The sequence below is a fragment of the Carassius carassius genome, chromosome 37 (genome assembly GCF_963082965.1).
Source record: "Carassius carassius chromosome 37, fCarCar2.1, whole genome shotgun sequence".
NCBI lineage: Eukaryota > Metazoa > Chordata > Actinopteri > Cypriniformes > Cyprinidae > Carassius > Carassius carassius.
Window position 1 is genome coordinate 22,001,243 of NC_081791.1, and position 15,543 is coordinate 22,016,785.

The 15,543-nt window shown below is 36.3% G+C and overlaps 1 protein-coding gene across 3 annotated transcripts in view; it reads left to right on the forward strand.

Annotated features, from left to right (window-relative positions):
* The window catches only part of rapgef3 (Rap guanine nucleotide exchange factor (GEF) 3), a 36,572-nt gene that overhangs the window by 12,479 nt on the left and 8,550 nt on the right, over positions 1-15,543 (forward strand). For all 3 annotated transcript variants that reach the window (XM_059528191.1, XM_059528189.1, XM_059528190.1), the window contains 12 exons: positions 3,644-3,688; positions 9,998-10,104; positions 10,316-10,437; positions 10,695-10,875; positions 11,281-11,365; positions 11,448-11,508; positions 13,005-13,081; positions 13,221-13,367; positions 13,444-13,556; positions 14,526-14,614; positions 14,846-14,924; positions 15,062-15,212. In XM_059528191.1, coding sequence (XP_059384174.1) covers positions 3,644-3,688; positions 9,998-10,104; positions 10,316-10,437; positions 10,695-10,875; positions 11,281-11,365; positions 11,448-11,508; positions 13,005-13,081; positions 13,221-13,367; positions 13,444-13,556; positions 14,526-14,614; positions 14,846-14,924; positions 15,062-15,212 — 1,257 coding nt within the window. The remainder of the gene's footprint in view (positions 1-3,643; positions 3,689-9,997; positions 10,105-10,315; positions 10,438-10,694; positions 10,876-11,280; positions 11,366-11,447; positions 11,509-13,004; positions 13,082-13,220; positions 13,368-13,443; positions 13,557-14,525; positions 14,615-14,845; positions 14,925-15,061; positions 15,213-15,543) is intronic.

Here is a 15,543-nt window from a genome sequence, read left to right on the forward strand (position 1 = left end):
GCCCCGTCCCAACTATTTTGAGACCTGTAGCAGAAATCAAAATTGAAATGAGCTCATTTTGTGCATAAAATTGTAAACTTTCTCAGTTTAAACATTTGCTATGTTATCTATGTTCTATTGTGAATAAAATATTGGCTCATGTGATTTGAAAGTCTTTTAGTTTTCATTTTATTAAAATTTAAAAAACGTCCCAACTTTTCCGGAATTCGGGTTGTAGTTGTTTTTAATTAAAGGAATCAGTTATTTAGAATAATAATACATTTGGGCTGTTGCCAGGGAAATCTGTATCAACAAACTCATCTTTTAATGCAGAGGAAATGCAGAAGATTCATTGGAAGTGGCATTTAGATGTATTACACTGTGTAGTGCTGGACAAGAATGCATTTAACCTGCAGTTACAAATGCATGAATAATGTTTTGATATACAAGACATAAAATGTTGAATACTCATTTGAAATGATAAGAAATTAATTATTTAAAAAAATCAAAAGATACTTTAAATGTGAAATTAAAATGGCCAGTATGTGTCAGCAAGTCACTGTTAATAAGTGAGTCATTGCGATTGAACCGAATCATTTAAACGTTTGATTCATTCAGAAACGAAACACTGTACGTTGCTCAGAGACGCAAAACTGTGCTTTGGTGGCTGTGTTTGGAATTATTTTCTGTTGTAGAAATAGAGCTAAAAAAAGGCAATATGGTGTCTAAAACGCAAGTCTCTTAATTAACTTGTTTACTGAACTGTTATATATATGTATGTATATATTCATGATGATTTTTGGAGGAAAAGATGGCATTCTTTGTGTGATTTTGATTTAATATATGAAATTATATAAATATGTGAATTTTCTGCCCCTATATCTTCAATTTTGTGATCATTCTAAATGCATTTTAGGAGACTGAGTCACACAGTGAAAGAACGCACTATAAATGCGCGCGCACATCATTAAAACAAAAATAGCACACTCCTCACCACTGTCTTTTTGGCTAATTTGTGCAAAACCTCTTGCTAAAATGTCAAAGCTTCATTTTAACCACCAATGCAACGATGCAATTATTTAGCTTACCTCTACATTCTTGCGAAGGGTTGATGTCTTGTCGAGATTTTATAAGCTGCTAGTTTGGTCTTCCTAGGCAAGTACAGCTTACACTGCATAATATAGCATACATATGGCCAGGGGTTCACTTCATTTCCTTCGAGTTCAACTTCAGAATATGACGGGGTTTCGTTTTCAGCGGTGTCTGCACCACTAACGCCTGTTTTGTCCGTCTGCATCTTTCTTGTGATTTTAGCGCCAGTTTGCCCTCCTGCCCATTATTTACTGCAGTAGTTTCCAGGGAGCGATTTATTTTTTTTATTTTTATTTTTTTTACTCAGTAATTAATTTTAAAATGTAGTGAAGTACAATACTTCAATCAAAATATACTTAAGTAAAAGTAAAATTACAAATTTAATAAATTACTTTAAAAAGTATTAGTACACAAAAAAGCTACTCAATTACAGTAACGCGAGTAAATGTAATTCGTTACTTTCCACCTCTGAAACTGAGTTATGGACTCTCCACCGTATGCAGAGGGGAATCAGGTGGAATTTGGGCAGATGAGAGTTTCTCTTTGTCAGAAGGTTAGAAAACTATGCTGGCAGCATCTCAACTTGTAGCTCAAGTCCTTAATGATTCAAGTTGGTCCACTTGGTCATCATGGTAATGCTCCCCTGCAGATATTTTCTACTCATGCAAGTACAGCTCCCGTCTGTTTGAAAAGTCAAAGCCTGAAGCCGGAGACTTGCAGTAACATTCCAAAACAAATGTATCATACATTCTCCCTTTAACTCAATAAAGGCTAAAAATTTGTCATATAAAATGTGGAAATATAAGGAAATGTTGTTTTCCAGGCCTGAAAAGTTATTAAAAGTGATGGAAATTTCTAATTCATTTTTATTTTTTGTCTCTATAAAATATGCAATCTGCTAATGCAATATTGCCTTTGAGCAGAGTAAAACTTGCCGTCAGTCTGAATCTGTGAATTGATTCAGGTTCTTTGAATCAAGGAATTGGTCAAACTGGTTCAGTCTGGTCCAGGGTGATTCACTTAAATTATATTTTTTTATGTAATTGCATTGGTCAATAATAGATACGATTAGTTTCTTTACATATATGTCATGGGCATGACCAGAGTTAAATAAATTGACTTGACTGAACATATGCAAATTCATTTTTGCACTTTTGGGTGACAGTATGCAGAATGGATTTAAACATTCTATAAAATATTTTTTGATCCACTCTTAAAAATAAAGGTCCTTTATTGGAATCTAAAGTTCCATTGCAAAAAATTTGCTATATAGTTGAAAAGTTCTTCAAATTTTCTTATACCAAAAAAAATAGTAAGAAAGAAAATCTTTTAAGAACTGTTCGCTGAAAGGTTATTTTGGATATCCAATTTCGCACTGCAAAAAAAAGATTTTTTTTTTTTTTTTTAAATGTAGCTAAAAGCAAAAATTATATTGCTTGACCAACATGTCAATGACATGTCATGTCATGATTTACATGGAAGCTGTGTATTGCATTGTGAGTGACAGGAATTCTTATTCTTAAGCACACAAATTCTGTGTGGGCCTGGGTATCTACCTGTAACATGAAATACGATTTGATGAATTATATTTGATATTACCCAGAGATTTCACTATAGGTCAGTTCATTGCAGAATCAATAACTAAAATGCATTTGGGCATCTAAATCACTAGTGGTTAACAGATTACCAATCAATATTTAAACATTCATCCACTATTCTGTCTTCAATCTCACTGATGCTCTGATTTTTATGATGTAGAGAAGAGAGAAGCTTTTCTTGGCCCTTGATTGCAGACAGAGATCAGAGCTGCTGGCAATTGTTGTTATTAAATGGCTGAACAGAGAACCAAAACCTTGAGTGCCTCTTGAGCAGGAATCCAATCAGATATGCATGCTTACAACCTGGACATTCTCAAGTATGTGTAAAAATTGTAATTCTGAGGAAAAAAAGCGAGTTTATATCTCACAATTTGGACTTTTCTGCTCAGAATAAACTCACGGTGCAAGTTAACACCTTGGAATATTTGACTATTTTTTTCCCCAGAACTGCAAGACAGAAGTCAGAATTGTAAGATATACTACAAGAAAGTAAAAAGTGAATTGTGAGACTTAAAAAATCAGTCAAGCAAACTTAATTGCGAAAACAAATGATAAACCTCTTAGTCATAATGACAGTCTCTGTCCCTCCTCCACCCGGGAAGCCAAACATTCCTTTTAAATTCTTTGTGAATCTTAATTACTTTATGGCAGTTCATTAGTCTTTGCTGAGAGGGAGGCAGGTGGCAAAGATCATGTGCAGTGCTAGTGTCACATACCACACATGGCAGCATTAGTCTGGCATGTCTTCTGGCATTCTTTAGCCCTCGGTGCCTTTGTTGTATCGCATTTTAATACTTTTGATGCTCTTCATAGATAGAATGACATTTTGACAGTCGCAGATTGATTGATTGTATCTCAATAATACTATAAAACTAGATTTAGTGATTGGTTCTTGCCTATAGCCCACCACAATGCTTGAGCAGGAACTCAATTCTTATCATTAAACTCATTCTCTCTCTGTTTTCTTCTCACAGACACCTCTTCCAGAAGCCGTGGATACACAAGACACCATCAAACAGGTATGAAGGACTTCGTATAGTGGCCAGGGCTTTTTTCTTCTGTGGAACACAAAAGGAAGATTTTAAGGCAATATAGTCATTGCTTTTCATGCATTTACAAAGAATGAAGGCTGAAGCTCCACAAAGGAGGTAGAAGTGCATTAAAATCAGCTACTCATTCAATATGATTAAAATCTTGTGAAGTCAAACAATACATTTGTGAAGATGATACTAAAATTTTAGCCATGCGAACCTATTTAATGAGGCTTTTGCATGCTTTTTAACTTAAACAGATGAAAGAAAGCCATACAGGTTTGGAACGAACACATATGACTAAGTAAATGATAAAGGAATTTGAATTTTTAGGTGAACTACCCCTTTAAATGAGTTCCAGTAAAACTCAGAAAGCATGCTTTCATCTGCACACCTCTGACTGCTATGAGGTTATAATGTCATGCGCACAGAGATTATAAAGGGTGGCGCTCTACAATATTGTTAAGGACATAAAAGGGCTGATGGAATTCTAAATATGGCTCAAAATAATATTACTCACCTTGTGGAGCAGTTTTGCCTAGATGTCACAACATTTCTCCAGAATGGGCGAGGCCACAATACAGATTCATTTTAAACACATTTTGTTGCTGTTTTTAACAAACAACAATAATTACTCATCATAATATTCAAAACATCTTTCATTCCATCTGAGTGTCATTTCATGTGGATGTGTTTTGATCCTTAATTTGTGTGGAGTTGTATTGCATACGTAATGGTTTGCTTTCTAAAAGTGAAGTAGCAGGATTGCATACACATTTCACCGCTCTTTCGCTGTTATTTCAGTACTACACAGTTCTAGCATTGCAACTCTCTCTGCTCATATAATACATGTCCCTTCAGTATCATGTGAGCCCCTGAGGGAGGAAGACACTGTAAATATGTTGTTGTACTGGCTCTCAGATGTACGGTAGATTTTCAAGATCTTGTTAAACTAGGTCAGTAGCTCTGTATAAGCATTATGTAGGTACCAGCTTTGTCTTAAGATGGTTCTCCTAAAATTTCACGAGTAATACAGAGAAACAAATGAGTTTACATACAGTAAACGTAGCAGCACACATCATTAAATCTGCACATCTGAGCACTATTTTAGAATTTAAGAGGCTAAAACCCCCTTATGCTCCACTTAAACCCCTCCTTAGTTCCTTCATCCTCATCTATCATTCCTCAAAGCATTGTCAATGATAACTAAGAATTATTCACAGCTAAACATGCATAGCTATTGTTTCTGCTAATCGTATGAGCAGCTGCCTAACCCACTGAAACCCACTGTTTTTTGCCTTAAAAGCATGCTCTAATCACCATAAACACCTATTTCCTTTGCACACACCTATCGGTTCTTTTCTAATGCAATTCTGCATTGACCACAAAAGGGGGAATGTCAAAAAACTAGTGAAAAACTGCAGCTGACATGCTTTTTGTTTTTCAGTCAATAGTTTTAAACAGACATCTGGGCTTTCTTGTTTGAGTAGGGTCAGTGCCTGATGGGAGAAAAGGCAATATTGCCAAGGATTTACATGTGGTTTATCAGAGCTCTGGAAGGACGTTTCATCTGTGGAATGCTCTCAGCTTCTTTTTTTGTGGGCACAGTGATTCCTGGAGTGTGTTCCTTTGAGCAGAAAGACAACAAGTAGAACAGTTTTCATCATTTATTACCGGTGTTTTTAAGACAAGCATCACTTTTTTCATCATAACTCCTACCTGAACTAAGGTTATTCTGAAACCCTAACCCTGGAAGAAAATAGAAGAATTTTGTATTAAATGTATACTAAATGTTTTTTTAGTATTACTATTTAGGTTGCATTTATTTAAATCCTAAGTTCAGTTTTAGTTTTTTTATTTATTAGAACGTTTTGTGCTTGTATTAAGAAATATGTATATTTATTGAGCTTTACTTCAGGACAGGACAAAGCAGTTTTTAATACTTTAGTTAACAATAATATCCTTGATAAGTTCAGAACCATAATGCGTCCTGAGTGGCTCCGGTGTTTCTGATAGGATTCCTGCCCGGCTCTATTGTGAGCTTGCTATGTATTGTACAGTACGAAGCCTTTCCCTCGGCTCACCAAGGTCACGCCATCACGACTGCCTCCGCTGTTACCGTCGCCCACAGATGGAAAACACAGCCTGTTTCCTCCCCAAACTACAGAGGAGGACGGGTCTGTGCTGCTGCTACTTCAAAACCCTATGCATGTGGGTGACTAACACTTGTATACAAAGGAAGCACAATCACATTCCCGACAAGTCTCTATAGTTGAGGTATTGTGTTAGAAGCTTGCAAAGCTCAGTAGGGTGAGGCTCTGTTGTTTTGTTGAGCAGCTATTCATATTCATACAAACAGGAACAATAAGGATGCTTTTCAGTAGTTCAGGTGGCGTACAGTAGTGACCACACCACAAAAAAGTTTTTGTTTTATACATATTTTATCACATATATATATATATACAGTATGTGCTACCCTGCTGCCCCTACATTGTTTGTATAGCAATATGACCTAGACTTGAACAATGCCACCCTTTCCCTCTGGACAAACCCTTAGTCATGTGGAGAGACATCAGATAATCAGTGTTCTATGACCTGGTAGTTTGGCTGGAGCTCTCCAGGGATCCTTAGACATACCAGAGAGAATCCGAAAAACAAGTATAGAAATATAGCACAAGCACATTTGTAAGCCGCAAAATTGTAAATAAATTGTGTAAAGTGAAATCATAGACATTAAAAATTAGAACTCATTTGACATTTAGGACTCATTTGACATATTAGGCAGCACAATGAAAACACAACAAAATCATTTCTTAAGCACCAAATCAGCATTTTAAAATAATATTGTATGACCTTCAAGACTGTAGTAATGGCTGCTGAAAATTCAGCTTTGTCATCACAGGAATAAATCACAATTTTAAAAATATTAAAATAGAAAATGATTTTAAATTACAATAATATTTCACAGTATTGCTGTTTTACAGTGACTAATTCGCACTATTAACTAGTTGCTTATTAGCATGACTATTATTAATATATTGGCTGTTTATTAGTGATTATAAAGCACATTTTCTGCACTATTCTAAATCCCTAAGTCTACCCAATACCTAAACAACTACCTTACTATTAATAACCAGCAAATTAAGAGTTTGAGGCAAAAGATAATGGTTTGTTATTAACAAGAATTGGACCTTATGCAGCCTTTGTAAGCATAATTCAAAAACATTCCCAAAATCTTAGGACCCCAAATGGTTTTAGAAACTTTAAATGGTAGTGCACCCAATAAAGGACATTTTCAAAACAACATTGATATGTGAATTGAATGATACAATGGATATTTGGATACAATGGAGAATGAGCAGCCATGTTTCTTGTTGTCACAGGTATCCTATGATACATATAATCCCAAGTGTTCAGGAGAGTTGTCAAAGTCAGTGATCCACAGTGAAGTAATTATTCCCCAGGAGACTGTAGAATGCTGGGAATAGGCTGCCAGCTACTGTTCCCATCTATACCCTCGTCTCCAGGGACAGAATCATGAAGCAGAGATGACAAGAGAGAGATTTACATGCTCAGGGTCTGCAGACACAGAGTCTGGGCTCACGCGGTGTAGAGTGAGCTAGATGGAGAGTTCTGCAGCGTGTAAGTCTCAGAGGATACAGGCTAGATGTAGGTTGACCACATTTACTAGGACATTGCTTGCTTAGTTGGCTAAACTACTTATATACTAATTATCAAATGAGTTACGTTAACAGGCATTAAGAAAACTGTAACTCTGAAATTGTCCCGGGATCATCTGGACTGGAGACTAAGCACACGTTCTGTACAGAACTGTCCTTGTGCAGCATTTAATGAAGTGGTCCTGTGAGAACAGCACTGTAGATCTGGCCTCGCTTCGAACTGAAAAGACAGGTCAGCTGATCCCTCACGGGTCAGAAGCCAATTACATCACCGTGACTGACCGACCAGGACAGGGGCCTCCAAGAAGGGGCACACGCCACCGCCCTCAGCAACAACCACAACAAATAAAGTGTGAGAAATGAAGGCAATTCAAGTTCAAGACCTCATCCTGGGACAAACTGTTCTGCAGAGGAACTGAACAAACAAATAAAGGTTCAGACTTTCTGTAAAAAAAATCATAAGACTAAAGAATGAGACAGCTAGGGTGGAGCAGAAGCATGTGTCATAATCCACATATTATCCATCCCAAATAGGATGCAGTATTGCAATATGTGTGTTTGAATAGGAAACTGAACATTTTGTTTAAATTTCCTGCAGATTTGACTGAAGTGCTTATGCTTTTTGGGCTTATACTGCCTACAAAAAGTTTGTTTTATATACAATAAGTCTGTTCTATTTTGATTGTGTATAAAATTATTTTTAGTTAGATGTAAACACAGGCAAATTTTATCAGACAAGATGGGTGCAGAAACCCTGGGTGCTAATGTAATTTTTTATCAAATAAATGCAGCATTTATGATACTTCTTTCAGAAACATGAAACATGAAAACAGTTTTACCAAAAAGTTTTGAATGGTAGTGCATGTTCTTTTGATTTTGACCAATAAGCAACCACCTAGTCATAGGCTAAAAAAACACACGCAAAACACCTTAGCAATCACATTGCAATGCCCCGACAACCGCTCACAACACCCTAACATTTGAAAGCTCAACTCTCGTTTTTAATCAGTAAATGCACAAATAGTTATCAGTTTTACTTGGGTTGTTGTGCTGCTACGGCCTCATGCAACAGCTTGAGGCGTTTGGCTTTGAACTTGCAGCTTTTGATGTTGTGAAGCATAAATGTAAAAATGAGGTGTATTTTGGTGTGTGTGATCTCTACTAAAACCACTTCAATCACTTACAGAGTGTCGTCAGGAAAAAACAACAACAAAAAAACCCAGCAAATGTTATATTTTTAGCTACAACTAGCAAGCCTCCTTTGGTCAGTGCAAACCTGCACTAAAACCAGCTTTTAACTGGATGCCTGTCTAAGCGGCCCATTCTTCTAAAACTAGCTTTTAATCCAATGCTTGCCATCCCAACTTGTCTATATCCTCCTGTGTTTGCCTTCACTTCAATTGATTTTTTTTTTTTCAGTGTGTCAATGCGTCAAACCAGTTTTATCACCATGCAATAAGTGAGTTGGTCTTGGCAGGCGTGCAGAAAAAAAAAACAAGGCTGCGTAGCAACAACAGTGGCTTGCTTCAGTAGTTCAGTAAACTCTAGCCTCAGTCAATGAGGTCGAGTTCTTACACTCCAGTCTTCTAAGTCTGTTTGGGAGCTAGAGCGGGACACGCCGTCTGCGGGGGGTCCAACAGGGGTGGGAAGGAGGAGACGTGGAATGAAAACAGAAGTCTTGGAAGGGAGGAATGGATGAAAACAGAGCAAGCTGATAGAAGGAAAACAGACAAGTGGAGAAACAGCTTCCATACGGGGGAGGACTGTGAACGCAAGTGATCATTAGTTTGGTAAATTCAACTCGGCGGAGGTGGTGTTGGAAAAAATGTAGCAGGTTCTCCCCCTCCACTCACCTGTTCAGTAAAACACCAACTCGTTGTGTTTTTATATGGCTGATATGGTTGTAAAGGAAATTTTGTGTATGACTGTAAACGCAGTCTTGCTTTGGAAATGACAAACTTTCATCCAATTCAAAACAACATGAAACAGCAAACGCAATGCATTTAATTTGCATAATGTGATGTATTCAGTGGAAAATAATTAGGGTGTGATATATCTTTTGACTGGGTTTATAATATGACCCAGATATGAATAATATGAAAGTCACTTTCCAGAACATTTTCCTTCACTGTTCCCTGCTGGTGGAATGCCCTTTCCAGTCTCATGTGTAAAGCCAAATCCCAAACAATTTAAATAAACTAATTTCTTCCATGAGCACTTTATTGCATCCTACTTAAAAAAAAAAATAATAATAATAATACTATTCTAAACAGTGCATGAAACTTTCTATTATCAGCACGTTTTGTCTTTATTTGCCTCTTTATGATGAATTGCTTACTGTATTCCTCATTTGTAAATCGCTTTGGATAAAAGCATTGGCTAAATTAATAAATGTAAAATGTAAATGTGGTTCATATAAATATAAAGTCATTCAGAAACTTTTTATAACAATCAGGAAGTCATTAAGAAGTGTCAATTTGTGTCAATTTTAATTTCCTGTTATATTTAAACAGCATTCAAAGACATTTGAAATATTACAAAAGACTTAATTAGTTCGAAATTAAAAAGTAATGACAATAAAAATGTTCATTACCTATTTTCGGTTTCTCTCCATCAGTTTTTATCCGATCGGATCCTGAAGGCTGCGCGAGTGGTTTACAGCACTCTGATGGAGCGTAACCCAGGCCTGATAAGAGACAGAAAACACCATCTTAAGACCTACAGGTGAATCTTTCACAACATCTTTCATGTGCTTGTGCAAAGCGCGTTATATATCTGACTGTAATGGAAATGCATCTAATTATTCCCAGGAAATCACTTAGCATACTTTGGAGAAATGAATAAATCAACTTACACATTACTCAACCATAGAGACATGCAGATAAATTTGTAACACTTTAACTTCAGTCTGCTTTTTGACTGCTTTGTCCCACAGACAGTGCTGCAGTGGGAAGGAACTTGTGGATTGGCTAATGAAACTCAATGATTGCTTCCAGTCACGGAGTCAGGCAGTCGGAATGTGGCAAGTTTTGGTAGATGAGGGCATTCTGAGTCATGGTGAGTCATCACCTATAGTTATCAACACAAGATTATTTGTATGCTTTTCTTTAAACAAGAGTACTATGGTATAGTGATGGTATCGGACTGTAAAACTATGGCATTTTGATACATATCATGGTGCTGAGGAATTACATCATTGTATGTACTACTTAGTACAAGTCCAAAACATTGTTTCGCCATTGCCAAAACATGCTACTACCATAATATCTGAATATATTGATTAAGTGGCAACCAATGTCTCAAAAAATGTGCAGTGAAACAGGAGTTTAACTTCCATGACAAAGACACACAGTTTTACCGCTTCATGGAGGCAGAGTTTGACCTTAATCACACAAGCAACGATAAAGACTCCAAAGATGAAGAACTCCAAGAGAGTTTAGCGCTCCTGATCCAGATGGGTCCAGATGCTCTTCTGACTATGATACTGCGTAAATGGTAAGACACCAACAATTGTGCCAAAACAGTCTGAAAAATAACATGCATAAACACAGTTCATACAGTACTAGTGCTCAAAGGCGAAGAGTGTAATTTCTGTGCGCTTAAGGTCAACAGACAAAGAGCTTGCTGAATATAAATAAACTTTGATTCCATTAGGGGCTGTAAAGTGCCATTAAAATTGTTCTGTTTAATTAAAAAATGCATCGCCATTGGCTTAGAAACACGCTAATGTCAGACTCTTTTAGAAATCAATATCAAATCAATATTTGTGGCAGTTATAGTTGTCTGAAGATATTAAGCTGGGACAGAATTTTAACATTAAAAAGCCCCACACTTCACATTTAATCTCTTTTATAAACAGCATAAGATGTCTCTGTGTAACTATCTGTGGCTGTGTTTTAGCCCAAGCCAGAGAACTCCAGAGGAACTGGAAGTTATTTATGAAGAACTTCTGCACGTCAAAGCTGTGGCCCACTTGTCTACATCTGTGAGTCAACAATCGCTGACTGCCGTCATGTTTGCGCCACAAATCTTCTTTCATCCCTCATTTCTTTCATTCTCTCCCGTAGGTTCGGAAGGAGCTGGCAGCAGTGCTGGTTTTTGAAAGCCATGCCAAGGCGGGAACAGTCTGTGAGTGTGAAAGCAATGATGACATTTCATTAGTGGTGGGCGGGAAGAACGAACGGTGCTAATATTGAATTTGCGCTTAGCCAGAGTAAAAATGAGCAGCATAGTTCCTGTTTAGACACCACAGACAGACAGCATAAGAATGAGATGATTAAATCATTTTATTGTGTAATCCCCTTGTTATGTGATGAACGCGATGACTGACATCCTAATATCAGCAAACTGAGAGACAAAGGGAACAGAAATGAAAGCATTTACAGCACGTCTGGCGTCAGCGCAGCAGTCATTCATGTATAGTGAATAGCACGAGTAGGAAGCAGACACTGATGATTATCTAATAAGTTTAGTCACTTTTAAAATCTGTCAAGTTTCATAAACTCATAATAGTTCAGTTTATTCATACTCATATATTCACATATTATTCATTCAGATCAACGCGATGCTAATGTTTCATGTTGACCTCAACATGAAACGGCTTGGGATTCGTTAAAAACAATAAAAACATAAAAACAACTCGTTTCAGTGATTCATAGTCGACTCTTTCTTTTGAGATGGAATAAATTTGTACACGGTGCACTTTTAGATTTATAAATTTGCAGGATGTTTTCATTCCCTTGTTACACACTGCATGAACTGTAATTTTCAAAAATCCATAATAGGGGCACTTTAAATCTTACAGTTTTTACTAAATACATTTTATAATTAAGTTTTGCATTGCATGATTATTTTTGTTACAACAGGGTTTCTGCAGGTTCTATGAAGGACTTTTACCTTACCTTTTTAAAACCAAGTAAAGAACATTTTTTAAATAAATTAAATGTAACAATATGTCAATATGGTCTCTAAATGTACACGTCTTGTACTAGCAACACATCAAAGTTTAGAAATACTTCCGATGGATCTCTAATATTTTTAATTCATTTTACACACTTTTACTGTACCTTCAGATCAAAAATCACTGCAAAAAAAGTGATTTTCTTCATTATATTTTTGTCTTGTTTTCATGCGCAAATGTTTAAAGATTCTTAAATCAGGATGCATTTACTTGCATTAAGAAGTCTTGTTTTAAATTTTTTTAAATTTTTAAATTTAAATAATCAAAGTGAGTTTCTGATTAAAACAAGATCAAATATATGCCATAACCTATTGGCAGATATTTGTTCTTGTTTTAAACATAAACCCACTTAATTTTATTCAAGCTCTCTCCGAAAACAAGCACCTCGTGACACAAAAACACTAACTTAGATATTAATTTAAACATTTAATGTCATTACTTCATGAATTTAAGACTTTCTGCTCCAATTTAAGATCTTTTTAGGTCTTCATTTTGTAGGGGTGAATTAAGAATTTTTAAGACCCACAGAAACCCAGCACAAAATTATTGTCTAAAATATTGAGGGAAAAAAATTCCTCTGTTCACATGTTCACATATAAAAAAGGGAAGCTGGTGTTTACTATAAGATAATTACTATAATGTAATGTGATTGTGTTTATTTCAGTATTCAGTCAGGGGGACAAAGGGACTTCCTGGTACATCATCTGGAGAGGCTCTGTTAATGTCATCACACACGGCAAGGTAAAGCTATTTAACATCAGTTGAGTGACCTTTAGAAGTCATTGAGTTTAAATATAGATATACTTACAAGGTTTGAAGGTTATTCATACTGTGCGCTTCCTCTTAAGGAAAGATGATCTTGTGTATGTGCGTCACGTAGGGCTTGGTGACCACGCTCCATGAAGGAGAAGACTTTGGGCAGCTGGCCTTGGTGAACGACGCCCCTCGTTCTGCCACCATCATCCTGAGAGAGGACAACTGCCACTTCCTGCGGGTGGACAAGCTGGACTTTATACGTATCCTAAAGGTAGGTTGTGTGTGTGTGGCCTAGGATCTGCATGGATGGGTCTCTATGGTGGTCTTTAACCTGAATTGAACTGCAGGATGTCGAGGCCAACACCGTCCGCCTGGAGGAACACGGTAAAGTGGTTCTTGTTCTTGAGAAGAGCTCTGCGCAGGACTCCACCTATCAGGGAGGATCAGCAAGCAGCAACAAGTAAATGATTCTGTCCAATTTATGCGAAATCGCATAAATATATATATATATTTCACATTTAACCCTTACTGTAAATGGCATAAGAGTACATGTCAATGTTTTAGTCCAAGAGAGAGAACATTTTTCCATAAAAAAATAATTGAACCTCATCACCTCATGCAGATGATTTAACCCTGTAAAGCCTAACATGTAAAATAGCTACAAAAACTATTTTTAAAAAACAGAGCAGTTTATTGAACCAGTTTATAGGCAAAATAGAAATTGCATAAGAAGTTAAAAAAAAAAAGTTTGAGTATTGTATTTCATTTAATACATATGATTTTTATGGCTCATATAGCATGATCTCAAATTTATTCGGAGGCCCAAACTGAGCACAAATGTATTTGGTGCAGTTGCTGATGTTTATGTAGCTAAAAATATGAAATTCTGACTAGTTGTAATATTAATCAATGAGATTGAACAGTATAGCAGACTAATTACATAAAACGTCAGTATCTTCTAATAATATGTCTTTGCAAGATATTTAAATGTAGTAGATTTTGAATAACAGGTTTTCAGAAAAGTTTTGAATATGTTGATATTTTAGGCACCTTAAAATTTGCATCTTAAATATGATGCAGTAGGCATTTTGGGGTAAATAAAAACAATAACTTAGTAATTTAAATTGTGTTTACTTAATTTATGAGAGTATTTCCTCGGAGTTAACCACGCATGTGAGTAAATTAAATGAGCCAATTCAGATCCATCTTCCTAAACCATGTATATAAAATCATTTATATGAATAATACATATCCAGAATTGGTAAAGCTGTTAAATGTCTGCAGTTAAAGGTAATTCATCCTGGATACTTGTAGAATGAATTGCAACCTCAGTCATTACTGTTATTTGATTTCAAGTGCAATGAACCAATTATGAATGAAGGGAATGGAGGACACTTAATTGCCAATATGAATTATCCACCTCTCTCAGGTACACAGTAATGTCAGGAACGCCAGAGAAGATCCTAGAACACATGCTGGAGACGATTAAACTGGAAACCAATGGCACTGATTTTATAGGTATGAACTTGTGTAACTTAAATATGAAAACTTGAGGAATCTAGAATTAGTTTGTTGAAAACGGATCAGTTACTTACAGTACCACTGCAGAAGAGCGAACTGAGCGAGAGACCAAAGCATTCCTGCTCATTTGTTGTTTGAAACCAGCAGTCAGATGATACTCCACACAGCTCAGTAAAGAAAACAAGTCCTTGTTAATGACGTTTATGAGTCTGTTTTGTACATCTGCAGAACCCAGTGTGACTGACTTCCTCTTAACACATCCAGTCTTCATGCCCTACAGCCAGCTCTGTGCAGCCCTCCAGCATCAATATCCTGTCACTACAGGAACTACTGATTTTCTACTTCAAATCGATATTTCCTCTGTTTTATTTGTTTTGCTACCAGTCTTTATGCCAAAGGGCAACTGAAACAATAAGTAAGTGTATCCTTAACCTACATTTGTACCTACCAAGCGGAGCCATCAGAAGGTACAGACCTGGAGAAGGCAGCGTATGCTCTCAACACCAAGCAGAAGGTTGTGAAACTGGTGGCTCACTGGGTGGCTCTGTACGGTCTGCTCCTGAGGGACAATCCTGTGGCCTCCGAATTCCTGGAGGTAAAAATAAGTTAAATGCTGTAGTACTTCTTCAGTAGTAAAACTTTCAAATTTCAAATGTTTTCATGGTACTTTAGAGGTACACTTTAATACTGAATAAAATCAAATCAAAATGACTTTTGTACCAATGTTATTATGTTTAATCCAAAAATGTAATGCATTTTCCCAGGGATGGATGGATACAAAATAAATAAATAAATGTTAACCAATATGGTCATATCCTAACCTAAGATATATAATCCAATCAGATCCCAATGAATACATTCTCATTTTACTTTATTTTTTTATACTGTATGTATTTTTCTCAAAAAATGTGTCACAAAATAATATA